Source organism: Phyllostomus hastatus, unplaced genomic scaffold (assembly GCF_019186645.2).
Source record: "Phyllostomus hastatus isolate PE091 unplaced genomic scaffold, TTU_PhHast_1.1 phas_contig_29, whole genome shotgun sequence".
NCBI classification, from domain to species: domain Eukaryota; kingdom Metazoa; phylum Chordata; class Mammalia; order Chiroptera; family Phyllostomidae; genus Phyllostomus; species Phyllostomus hastatus.
Window position 1 is genome coordinate 44698017 of NW_025333835.1, and position 13503 is coordinate 44711519.

Here is a 13503-nt window from a genome sequence, read left to right on the forward strand (position 1 = left end):
TGTTCTTTCTTTTTTCGTTTTGGAGGTGACGAACGTAGCAGGTGAAGGGAGAGGTGACCCTGTGGGGTGTGTGTCACTTCCGCCTCTCACCGAGTCAGTCCAGAGCTCAAACGCTGCGAGAGGAGGGGCCCGCAGAGGTGGGCCGGGCGTGGCCGGAGCGCCGCAGGCTGCGCTTGCGGAGTTTTCTGAAGAGTCTGAAGGTTGTAATAGTGGTTACTCTTCCTTTACTGATAATTTTAATTTTGTACTTTTTTCTGTGCTTCTCAGACGGATGCCAGTGTCAAGGCCATATTTTCAAAAGTGATGGTTATTACAAGTAAGTTATTTTAAATATTATATGTAAAATTTAAGGTTTAGTTGAAACATCTCTGATAATTTAAAGGTTTTCATGGAGCTCTGTTTTAGGCCCTGATAATAGAGAAAAAGACAAAAATGTTTTTGATATTTTTGACAGCTCAGTCTCAGCTTTCCCTTTTCCCCCTGATTTGTATTTACTTTGCATACAACACAGAATTCTTTTCTCGTGTGTTGATACAGGCAAGAGCTGGATAAAGGATTTATATAAATTTATTTTTGAGAAATAATTTAATTTAGTACTGCCTTGTCCGGTGTGGCTTAGTTAGTTTGGGGTCGTCCTATGAAGCAAAAGACACCAGTTTGATTCGTGATCAGGGCATGGGCCTGAATTGCAGGTTTGGTCACTGGTCGGGGTGCGTGTAAGAGGCAACAGATGGATGCTTCTCTCCCCCTTTTTCTCCCTCTCTCTCCTCTCTCTAAAAGTAAATAAAATCTTTTTTTAAAAATGTATTATATTAGGTGACTATTAAAAATGAGTCTGTGTTTTGGTGTTGCTTGCTCTAATGAAAATCTACCTGAAGCTAGTTCCATTTTGAGCCAAAATTTAGAATGAAAGATATACCTAATAATTACAAAAGGGCTTCTTTGAAAAAATATATTAATTTGCTGTTTTGCTCTTGGTGATTTCAGATAAAGTGTTAGTTGCACTGACCAGTAAAGACGGAAGGAGTGTGTAGCACGTGTCCGTTGTTTAGTGGAGGGCGAGACCGCGGTAGCTGTTTCAGCAGGGCCTTGGCTTTCTGCCGCCTCGGAGGCCGCTGCGACGTGCACTGAGGGGCGGGGGATGAGAACCACCTGGGGGGGGCAGCCCCTGCGGGACCGCCCACTGGGCGGTGACGAGGACAGGGCAGGTGGTTTTCCGAGATGCCAGCAGGTGTTCCACCGAGTGTGTGGAAGTAACGCCAAGATGCTGAAGACCTGGCTCACTGGGTTTTAGGCTGAGTTGTAGGGTTTCAGCATGAGTAGGGCTTTAAGACCAAAATCTAGCTTAGTCCTGGGCAGTTAGATGTAAACTTGTTTTTGGTTGCTCTGGATAATTCCCAGCCCAGCAGGTGATACACTCTTCCTGCTTTTTTTTACAACTGTCTCTTGAGCACTGGTGTGGCTGCACCCCTGCAGGGTGTCACCTCCTGCGCTGTTTCTGTCCCCTGCCCGCATCCGTCTTCTCCCTGCAGTTGCAGCACTCCCCGAACTCTGCCCTGCGGAGTGCCGCTGTCCTTCACAGTCAGTAGCACTGTTAGGGAAGAGGCTTCCTAAGCGAGGCACCTTCTGCAGGACCAGTGTGAAGGGTCCGCCTTTCTCTCCTTCGTCCCTCCCTGCCTGCCTCCCTGCTTTCCCCCCCCCCGCTCCATCCCCGTCTCCCTCTTCGTTTGGTTTGTTAAGTGCTGGGCCTTCCTGGAGCCTTGACTGCCACGCCCGCGCCTCATGCAGGGGCTGCCCAGTGTTTTCCAGAATTACTGGAAAACACTACAGTAGACGTTTTCTACTACAGAACCACGAAAAGATTATCAGTGAAGTATTTGGGGGGCAGGGGAATTTGTTCTTAATACATTCAGCGATCTACCCAAGAATTAAAATGGAATTTCAAAGTCGTATATGAAATTGAAGAATACATTTACTATAATTATATTTTAAGATTGATTTGAATTTCTACTACTTTTATTAAAGTCCGTGGTCCTTAGGATAATTTTTGTTAGACATATCTATTTGGTTGTCTGGAACAGTTGTTAAGTAGCCAGAAAAAAAGATTCTGGGAGCGACACTTTATTAGCTGTGACAGGTGTTTTGGCACGTAGACATATTAGGAGAGCAGTGTAACGCTCAGTATGGACTCCACAAGGACTCGCCCTTCTCGCACAGTAATGGCACATCTGCAGTGACCCCTGGGACGTGCTGCTCAGCGTGCGCCGGTGCCGGGCAGCACGCCTGTGTGTGTCATTGGGTGGTTCAGTAATGAACAGCGGGGTACGAGAAACTCCTATCTTAAAGGTACACTGCCTGGTCTCTTGTTGGGAGTTAAAGTGAACAGTGTGTATGCAGCAAGCTCGGGGGCTAATAAAGTGGACACTGGTCAGGGCGACATTTAATGCCCGTCATTATTGCAAGGAGTTGTTTAGAAAGAGCCAGTTCAGTCTTTTCCCACGTAGACTAAATTAGGATTATTAATCAGTAATAAAAATAATGAAAATTTAATCCTTTTATTTGAGAAATTTCTAAATTCTATTTTAATTGAACTTCATTTTAATTAAAGGAAATTTGCCAGATCCCGGTAAGGCTCAGGATTTCATGAAGAAATTCACACAGGTGTTGGAAGATGACGAGAAAATAAGAAAACAGTTGGAAGTGCTTGTCAGTCCGACGTGCTCCTGCAGACAGGCTGAGGGCTGTGTGGTAAGGAGACAGCCTAAAAGAGCTGACGTTTGAAGGAACCCCACGCCTTTGTGTGTCCCCTTCTGTGAACTGCTTTGTATTCCTCATGTAAAGTTCAGAAAAAGTCACAAAAAATGACAGTACAGTTACACCCCAGTCCCCGTGTAGAGACTGTTGCTGTTTTATGCACGCACGCGCGCGCGCACACACACACACACACACACACACAGAGCTCTTGGTGCGTCGTGCTCACACTCATCAGTCTTGCGCAGCACTGGGTGATGAGAGCGCTGGAGCACACCGTCGGACGTGGTGTGTCGTGCTCTGTTGGGCAGTTCGCTGTCAGCACATTGAGGTTTTTTCCCAGCTTTTGATTAAAGAACAGTTCAATATCTTTACGGTTAAATATAATTTTACAGTCTTACTATTTCTTAAGGATAAATTTAGTATTGGCCAGTTTCACTATTGGAAACAAAACTCAAACAAAAACATAAGTTATTTTTATAGGATTTCTCTTTCTTGGTTGCTATTCATTTGACCCTTTTTTCTCTCTGGGTGTATTAGCCTTTCATATTCCTTTTGTTCATGTTTCTTTTCTGTTTTTAATCTTTGCCTGTTTACCTGGAATAGCTGTCTTATATCTTACTGATTTGTTAGTCTGTCATGGCAGTGGATAGTAATTAAGCGACAAGTAATTTTCTGTCAGTTGTAGTTTGCCCTTTCATTTTCTGATGTCCCTTATATACTATAGTTTTTTTATTTAAATCACAGTTTGCATTCAGTTTTTTTTTTTAATTAGTTTCAGGTATAAAGTGTAGCCATAATTTTTTTTTTTTTAATTTAGCTGAGTCTATCAGCATTTTCTTCAAGGATTTTGTCTTTGGTGTCCTGCTTACAAAATTCCATTCTGTATGACAGAGTCAGGTTGAATGTCAGTTTCTATTATTCTCTTGCCCCTGTATCTTCCAAGGGGCTTTAAAAATAAATCCTTGGCTCCCTCTCAAGTTGACAAAATGGGAATCTTCACAGTGAGACTCACAGATCTGGAGCTCAGCTCGTTCCCCTAATAATTGCATTTGCTAAGTTTAGTTTCGAAGTCCTGCAACTCTCGGTTTCATTCTTCAGTATTTGTTTGTATCTTTTTAAAATACTTTTGGTGTAAGGTTTTTACTGTCACTCTGTTTTCATTCTAAATGTCTGTTCAGTTATTTCAATATAATATACTGAATAATCTAACTTTTCCCTACTTGAAATGTTACCTTTCTCATATGCTAAATTCTTAACCTTGTCTATTTTTTGAATTTGTTCGATTTCTGTTGCTTCATTTATTCTAGCACCAGTACTACACGGTATTAATTACGGTAGGTTCTTAACATTTTAATGGAATTATTTAAACATACCTTTGTAATACTGTTTAAAAATCTACATTACAGCGTGAAATTACTAAGAAGTTGGGCAACCCCAAACAGCCTACAAATCCTTTCCTGGAAATGATCAAGTTTCTCTTGGAGAGGATAGCTCCTGTGCACATAGATACTGAATCGATCAGGTATTTGTATGTAAAATACGAAATTTTTATATCTGTGTGTCATTCATGCTCTAGTCGGGCAGTCACCGCCGATCACCTCCTGTCCCAAGGCACTCACCTGTGCAGCCTGATGTGTGCGCGCCGTGGCCTGATCTGCACGTGTGCACGAGTGTGTGTGTCTGTTAGTGAGTGCGTGCATTCATCTGTATATCTTTGGTTTTATTTATTTTAATTTTGAATACTGCTTTATTTTGTGTGAGAAATTATGAATCCAAGCCTCATTTTTATCTCTTACGAGTGTACCGAGAGTTCCTCCTTGCATTAGCTTGTGTGCATTGGGTGATACAAGCAAACCACAGTGTCTGCTCAGGAAGAAGAAACTGGATGAGCGTGCTGTGAAGAAACATGTGATGCGTTTCCACAGATACTTGAGAACTGAAGATGTTATTTTTAAAACCACCATCCTTTAAAGTTTCAGCTTTGATATTACTGTGATATCTTGGAGAGCACTTTCTTTTTATTGTTCAACTGTTTCCTAAAATGTTTCAATTGGCTAAAAAATGAACTAATTATTATATATGTGTGTGTGTATGTGGCATACTGATTTATTAGTCGTCAGTAATATCTTTCAGAAGCACATTAGAATCCAAAATAAATAATGCTAATGGTACCTCCTGCGCCCAGTGCATCCCCTTTGGGGACTTCTGTTGGGCGTAAAGGGGACAGGGTGCAGCTCTGGGCCCGCACTCCCTTGCCCGCCCCTCCCTGGCGTGGGATGTGGGACCTAGGGAGGCCCAGCTTGGGATATCTGTGAGTCACTTCGCACTCCTCTTGTGTCAGTTTTCATCTGAAGAAGGGGTTCTATAGTTCAGGGAAAAACAGCCAAACAAAACTGTAACTCTCCTCATTAGTGTGAGGAACAATCTGAATCAGACTGAATTTCGCTGGTTAATTAATTATGTGCCTACTCCCTTGAAGGCATTGCCTGTCAGATACTGGCAAAGCACATTCGCACTTCCTGCTGTTTTCACCAGCCTTCTGTCGAGCAACGTAATGAAGAGTCTCAATCAGGAGGTGGTATCATAGTTCCGTGCAGTCAGTGCAGTGGCGTCAGACGACTGGAAGACGTCTCCCGGGGCAGCATCAGCCCCTGGGAGGAAGACCGGGGGAGACTTTGTTTCCGCAGAGAAGGGACGGGGAGTGTTCTAGGAGGGGAGAGCGGGTCCGGCCAAGCTCTGCCTGGACCGAAAAGGACAAGGTGTAGCCGTGCGTGCCATCCGTTTAAACTGCAGCACAGAGAGGCGGTCCCTGAGCACACCTGGGGTCAGAGGGCAGACAGCATCTAAAACCTGACTTCAGAGCTTTCACCGGATGTTTCGGTCCGTGCAGAACCTCGGGCGGAGGCTGCAGGGCAGGCAGGGGCGAGAGCCACGCCGCTGAGGCCTCGTTGTGCTGTCTAGATGAAGGGAGTGGGGCGGAAAGGAAAGAGGGTTTTTCTCTCTCTAAAACAGAGGGTTCTAAAAGAACCACCTAGAAAACTAGGTCACCTCACTGAAGACGGGGCGTAAAGATAAGGAAGAGTCCGCGGTACCAGAGTTCAGGCCTGAACGACGAAGAGAACAGACTCGTGACCCTTGAGCACAGTGCAGGGGCTGGCCTTCCAGGAGGTGAGAGCGGCTGCGCTGCCTCCGTGGAGGCGGCCCGAGTTTCCGTGCAGCAACGGGGCGGGGCGGGCGAGGGCGACGCCGACTGGGGGTCACCTCTTGGGGCCAGGGGTGCACAGAGAGAAGCGGGAGGATCCAGGGGTCATGGGTCGACCCTCCGTTAGGAAAACGTAAGAAAATGAGGTTATTGCAGCCGTTTTCAACCCTTTTTTATCTCGTGGCACACACAAACTAATTACAGAAGTTCTGCACACCGGCAAAATACAGCTTTTGCTGATCTAACAAAAAAAAAACCAGGTATAGTTTTGATTCATTCACACTTGATGGCTGTTGTGTTGGCTGTTGTCATTTTTCTGTCCGCCAGTCTGAGAGGAAAGACGTCAGTGCTTCTGACCTCTGCATGTTTTACGGATCCTTGCGGCACACTGGTAGAAAATGGCTGGGTTTTTGCGATGTTTTCAAAGTTAAGATGAAGAAAGTTTTCAGAAATAATTTGTACTACAAACAGGGAGAGGGAGAGGTGAGGAATGAAACGGGCCTTTGGCATTAGTGGTCGCGGTTGGGTCCTGGAGGTGGAGAAGGCGGGGGGCCTTAAATGACGGCAGCAGGTAGAAGCAGCGCGTGTGTGCGGGGCGCCTGCGATGGCTCGGACAGTTCGCGTGTCGGAGCTCACTACTTCCTGACAGCCTTAGACGAGAGATGCCGTTACGCCCATTGTACAGATAAGGCGCAGTGAGTTGGACAGATGCTGAGTAACTTCTCCACTGCTGGGAGGGGGGTGACACTGGCCCCAGGAGTCTGGCTCCAGGGCCCTGGCGAAGCCACCCACACTCGGGGGGTGTCCGGTCCACCTCGCTCTTCCCACCAGTGGCTGTTACTATTTCCAGTCTTTGCTGTTTTTTAGGTAAATAGGTAGGTATTCTTTTTTTTTTTTTTTTTAATTTTAATTGTTCAAGTACAGTTTCCTGCGTTTTACCCCCATCCCAGCCCACCCTCCCCTCCCCCCCCCCAGCCCTCCGGGTAGGGACTCTTTTAAAATAACGCACCTTACTCATAAAGTTGAACATTTTCTCCCCTGTGTATTTCTTGGCTATTTGAAGTTTATATTTTTCTGTGACGGGCTTGGAAGAATGGTCTTCTTCTTATTAATTATAAGAATGCTTTATAATACTTCCGGCGAAGATGGAGGCATAGGTAGACACACTGTGCCTCCTTGAAAAATCAAGATAGGGACAACAATTTAGAAACAGAATAACAACCAAAACTGTCAGAAAATTGATTTGAATGGAAGTCAACAAGGAGTTAAAGTAGACCCATTCATCCAGACTGGTAGGGGCGGAGTCGAGCGGCCGGCTGGGATAGTGGCGCTGAGAGCAGAGAACTCTGGGACTGGCGCTTAAGGCATCCGGGGCGCACAAGACCGCAGCGGGCAGACCCAGCGAGGCAGCGATTGTGAAGCAAGGCCCTGCGTGCAACCCAGGATCCCTGCGCTGGGAAACAGAGCCTCGGGACGCTGATTGAAAACCCCTGTGGGGGTGGAGAGAGAGACTCCTGGCCTCACAGGAGAGGTCCTTGGAGGGTCCCTTGGTGTGCAGAAGCCCACCCACATGGGGGTTGGCACCAGAGAGGCCCAGTTTGCTCGGGGGAAGTGGTGGAAGGGACTGAGGTTCCACAGAGAGCGGAGCAAGGGACCATTGTTCGCTCACAGACCCTGCCTTCACATACAGCGTCACAACCCAGCGACTGGGGTGCCCGGCCCTGGTGAACACCTAAGGCTCCGCCCCTCGTTCCTTACAGGCTCCACCAGACCAAAGTGGGGACGGGTGGGAGTGGACGACGGAGATGGCTCAAACAGAATTGGAAGCCCCGCAACCAGTTTTTTAAGCGACTGAGAGATAGCCAACCTATCAGATGCACAGTTCAAAGCACTGGTGACCAGGATGCTCACAGAATTGGTTGATTTTGGTCGCAAATTAGATGAACAAGTGAAAGCTACAATAAGTGAAATGAAGAAAAATGCACAGGGAACCAATAGTGATGGAGTGAAAGCTCGGTCTCACACCAATGGAGTGGACCAGAAGGAAGGAAAAAACATACAACTGGAAAAGAATGAAGAACTAAGAATCCAAAAACACGAGGAGAGGCTTAGGAGCCTCCAGGACATCTTTAAATGATCCAACATCCGAATTATAGGGGTATCAGAAGGAGAAGAGGAAGAGCAACTAGTGGAAAACTTACTTGAACAAATAATAAAGGAGAACTTCCCCAGTCTGGCAAAGGAAATAGACTTCCAGGAAGTCCGGGAAGCTCAGAGAGTTCCAAAGAAGTTGGACCCAAGAAGGAACACACCAAGACACATCATAATTACATTAGCCAAGGTAAAAATGAAGGAGAGAATCCTAGAAGCAGCAAGAGATAAGGAGACAGTAACCTACAAAGGAGTTCCCATCAGACTGTCAGCTGATTTTCAGAAGAGACCTTGCAGGCAAGAAGGGGCTGGAAAGAAGTATTCCAAGTCATGAAAGGCAAGGACCTACATCCCAGATTGCTGTATTCAGCAAAGCTTTCATTTAGAATGGAAGGGCAAATAAAGTGCTTCCCAGATAAGGTCAAGTTACAGGAGTTCATCATCACCAAGCCCTTATTATATGAAGTGTTAAAGGGACTTATCTAAGAAAAGAAGATAAAAAACATGTATAGTAAAATGACAGCAAAGTCACAATTATTAACCACCACACCTAAAACAAAAAGAAACTAAGCCAGCAACTAGAACAGGAGCAGAATCACAGAAATGGACATCACAAGGAGGGTTAGCAACAGGGGAGTGGGAGGAGGAGAGAAGGAGAAAAGGTATAGAGAATAAGTAGCATGGATGGTAGGTAGAAAATAGACAGGGGGAGGGCAAGAACAGTATGAGAAATGTAGAAGCTAAAGAACTTGTAAGTATGACCATGGACATGAACTAAAGGGGAGGAATGTGGGTGGGAGAGGTTGTGCAGGTTGGAGGGGAATGAAAGGGGGAAATGGGACAACTGTAACAGCATAATCAGTAAAATATATTTAAAAAGAATGTTTTATAAAATAAGGCTATTAACCCAGTTTGATTGACTTTAGTAAATATTAAACTATATAAAGAAATCTACCAGTTGTCCTTGTTATTTCTGCTTTTGGTATTAAGTGGTTATGTTCCTGACATTAAATCTTCAATTGCTCTAGAATTTGTTGTAGTATAAGGTGGAGTTAGCGTCATCCTTTTAAGCATGTGCTAGCTAGTTGTATGAACTCCACTTACTGAAAAAATTGTGTTCCTTCCCATTTTATCTGAAATATTTCCTTATTACAGCATAAATTTTTATATGATTTGGACTCTTACTACATTTTCACCTAGGTTCCTTTGTGTTTTGAGGATTTTACTGTACATTTTTATCTCATTAACAAAGTTGTTTCATCCCTCCCCATTAAAATTCAGAGGTTATTCCCAGATGTTAATTTATTTTTCAGATGAGCCATAAAATGGGTTTGTTGAATCTTATCCCACACCAAGTTGTATTCCCTTGAGATATTTAGAGACTTAGTGAAAAATGTCTCTTGTATAATATTGCATTTCCATCTTAGGAAAATACTTGCCTTGATTTATTTGAATCTGTATGCAGCCTTCATCTAATTTTAGAGTTTATATTCTGTGCGTTTAAACCTTTTTCTGCCTACTTACTTTACATATTTGAGTTGTCTTTTGTAAGTAGATTTTTCCCCTCTATATTTTAGGTGACTTTGGCTGACATAGAAAAGCATTACTGATTATCTGAACTTAGTATTTTTTTCATCATTTTAGTTGATTTCTTCTGTTTTCTTGGTCAATGCTTCTATTGACAGACTTTTGTATGTGTAGCTCTTATCCTTAGGTTTTCAGCTCAGTTGTACCTTTTCAGAAATGTCTTTTCTAGCTGCTCTTGGTAGAAGAACTTCGCTTCTGGTCTTGGCCTTTTTTCTAGTCCTTACTGTTCCTTGATTGCCATATTATCTATTAGTTTGCTTTCTTTTTGGCGTTTCTTCACTAGAATGAGAGCTTTGTGCTCTTAAAATAATGCCTTTAATTTTGGATATGTGATATTTTTCATTCCTTTATGATGACATCTAGTTAAGAAAACTTTGGGGCTGTTGAAAATAATAGGGATAGGGTTCAGGCTGAAGGTTTTTATTTGGGATGGATAGAGCTATGAGAATTGATTCATTGGGAAAAATGGGTAGAAAAGGAGAGCAAATATCCTCAGAGACACCAACTGTTAAGGACATGATAAATATGAAAGGTTCCTGCAAGAGACACTACATTTGACTCCTAGCTTGACCTTAAAATTTGAGTACATAATATCTTTGTAGAAATACAGATCTAGTAAAGTTACTAGAGGCCATTGAATAATGAATTTTCCCATATATTGTTACATACTATGCCTTTAACCTGGTGTTTGTGGTTTTTTATTAAAAAAAATAAATAAAATAACCGCCCCGGCTGGCGTGGCTCAGTGGATTGACGGAGGGCTGGGAACCAAAGCATCGCAGGTTCGATTCCCAGTCAGGGCACATACCTGGGTTGCAGGCCACGGCCCCCAGCAACCGCACATTGATGTTTCTCTCTCTCTCTCTCTCTCTCTCTTTCTCCCTCCCTTCTGTCTCTAAAAATAAATAAATAAAATTTTTTAAAAAATACCAGTATGAATAATTATTTTAGGTAATTGATAATGCATTTACAAATGTTCGTCTTAAAGGTAACATAAGCTTGTTTTTAGAAGAAAATGGTAAAACATGTTTCCTTCTTGATCTACTGTAATGCCCCAGTGAGACAGTATTGCATGTCCGTTGCTGGGCATTCCTGCCCCTTTTAGTAGCAGCGGCAGCAGCGGCAGCAGCAGCAGGCCGTGGTGTGTCTGGCTCTCCCAGCGCGTCTGCCCCCCAGCAGTGCGCACCGAGGGGTGTGAAAGTGCGTAATGCTGTCACTCAGCCTTTGTGTCAGCACGGATTCTCTTCTCACTGGGCAAGTTACGGACTTTAGATGATTAGAAAACCTCTGTCATTCATGTGTTTGGGCATAAGCCTTCTGTGGAAAATACAGGAATAAAAATACAGGCGACATTAGTAGACAGCAAATGAAATAATATCTGACTCATTTGAACGGACAAAAGAAAATACAGGTTTTTCAAAGAAGCATCTCAAAATACTTCTTTGTTTTTGTTTTGCAGTAATGTTTGGAAAATCACATTTGTATATGGTTTGGATGGGGGCTATCTAGAAAATATTTAGGGTTTTGTTTAGACATTGGTAATAAGGTACAGTTAAAAATGACTCTCTTTTAAATCTTTCTTTAGTGCCCTCATTAAGCAAGTGAACAAATCGATTGACGGGACGGCGGACGACGAAGACGAGGGCGTGCCGACCGACCAGGCCATCAGGGCAGGCCTCGAACTGCTGAAGGTGAGCGTGCCCCTGGGGACTGCGGAGCCTCGGGGGGGATTTCCCCGTCATGTTCAGGGCTTGGGGTGGCCAAAGGGTTTGGTTTTTCCGTAAAATGGGTCTAGAAACACTTACTTGTCTTTAACCTCATTCGAAACAGTTTTGTTAGATGGTATTATGACAGCTGCCATATCAGTGTACATTTTCAAAAAAATTGTACCAAAATTGAATTTTTGTGTAGTCATGTTAAAATAGTGAAGATGGAAGACTGTACGCAGCATTTTTGGCATATTATGCTTTACTGAGAAAAGTGAAAAACACAACTGAAACACACATACAAAAAAGATCCGTACACTGTATGGGGAAGGTGCTGTGACTGATGAAACGTGTCAGAAGTGGTTTGCGAAGCTCTGTGCTGGAGATCGCTCACTGGACGATGCCCACGGTCAGGTGGACCGGTTGAAGTTGATACTGTCAAATCAGGACATTAACTAAGAGCAGTCAACTTTATGCTACATGGGAGATAGCCGACATACTCAAAATATGTAAGCCAGTAACATTCACGAGAATGGAAAATGTGTCCTTTATTTTATGGAGAAAACCATACAGACTTTTTGACCAACCCAATAATTGATTTGTAGGATTGTGGGGTTTTGTTTTGTTTTGTTTTTTTAAGTTCTCACCTGAGGAGATGTTGATTGATTTGAGAGAGAGAGAGACATGGATTGGTTGCCCCTCGTTTGTGCCCTGACCCACAAAAAAAGGGGTCACACCCACAGCCCTTTTGGTGTTCAGGGACAACATTCCAACTAACCTAGCCACCTGGCCAGGGCTAAATATTTTTAGTTTTAAATTGTGTATTATAGCCTGATATTAATTATATTAAAATGGTGGGTTCTAATTTGAAGGTTTCATTACTAAGGAGCAAGAAACGTGCTTGCCCTGTCCGGAAGGAGAGAAATTCTTTTTCAAACTGCATCTTATCTTTTGTTAGCTAATGTACTAGTGCTTTACACTGATCATAAAAATACTGGTTAATGTTGACAACTTTTAAATGTAAAATTATAAAGGACAACATTCATAAATCATACATAAATACTTCTTTTATTCCTTTTAATCTTTGATTTTTACAGAGTTCAGATCAGACTGAATGTACAATTTTATATCTTGACTATTCTTTCTTATTAAAATATAAGCTTTTTTGTCTTTAGTGTCTTCTAAGACTGTTTTTAAGAATGTAAAAAACATTGGGTTTCTGGCTGTCATTCGGTAGATGTGTGCTTTGGGGCACGTGACTTTGCCTTCGCGCCTCATCTGTGATGCAGGGTGACAGTGATGGTGCGTAGTCTGCTGACGACTGAATTAGATGGCGCACGGGAGTTGTGTAGTAAAGTGTCTGGCTTACAGTAAAAATAATTGTGTTTTGAAGTACTGATTCACTTTTGGAACGTCATAATGCTTCCATCTGTTTCTCTCTTGCTGGATATTTAGGTATTTTACATTTTATACCTGCTGCCACTACTAAGGCACACGTCCCTGACATCTTCCACTAAGGTTATTGAGAAATTTCCTAATCTTACAAGCAAAAATAAGCTTTTAACTTGCATAGTTGTTGCATAGGTGTACTAGCAAGGTACACCTTTCCTGTCAGTCCATTAGTGTTTTACCGATGAGGGGTTCATTATTTTTGTTCTCTGTCCATTTTCTGCTGATAGCTCAATCTTTTGTTTGTTTGTTTTTTACCTGATTTAAGTGAGCTTTTTAATTTCTTTTGCTGTTTCATAGGACATATTTGATGCACAAACATATTCTATTTGAGTGTAAAGTAAGCTGTAAAGCATGTTAGTAAAACGAGTGCCAGTGAAAAGAACACAGAGTGCTGATGCTCTGCCTCCCATCGGAGCTCCTCGAGGGCCCCGGCCCCGCCCCCACCCCCACTCCCACCCCCCACCTCCGCCTCCCAGTGTGGGGGTCTGTCGTGTGGCGCTGCTGCTGCTGCTGCTTCCCTTCGTGGTTCTGCCGCCCCGTCTGCCTGTGCATCTCCAAATAACTGCTTGTTTTGGCTATCGTACATAATGTATTTTTCTTCTTGCTTATTTTCCATTCCACATCTGAGTCCAGTTAAGCTTTAAAATAAGT

General features: G+C 43.4%; 1 protein-coding gene across 2 annotated transcripts in view; it reads left to right on the forward strand.

Annotated features, from left to right (window-relative positions):
- PDS5B (PDS5 cohesin associated factor B) overlaps positions 1-13503 on the forward strand; it is a 138209-nt gene that overhangs the window by 70088 nt on the left and 54618 nt on the right. For both annotated transcript variants that reach the window (XM_045839039.1, XM_045839040.1), the window contains exons 15-18: positions 268-316; positions 2609-2748; positions 4161-4276; positions 11280-11385. In XM_045839039.1, the coding sequence (XP_045694995.1) occupies positions 268-316; positions 2609-2748; positions 4161-4276; positions 11280-11385 (411 nt within the window). The remainder of the gene's footprint in view (positions 1-267; positions 317-2608; positions 2749-4160; positions 4277-11279; positions 11386-13503) is intronic.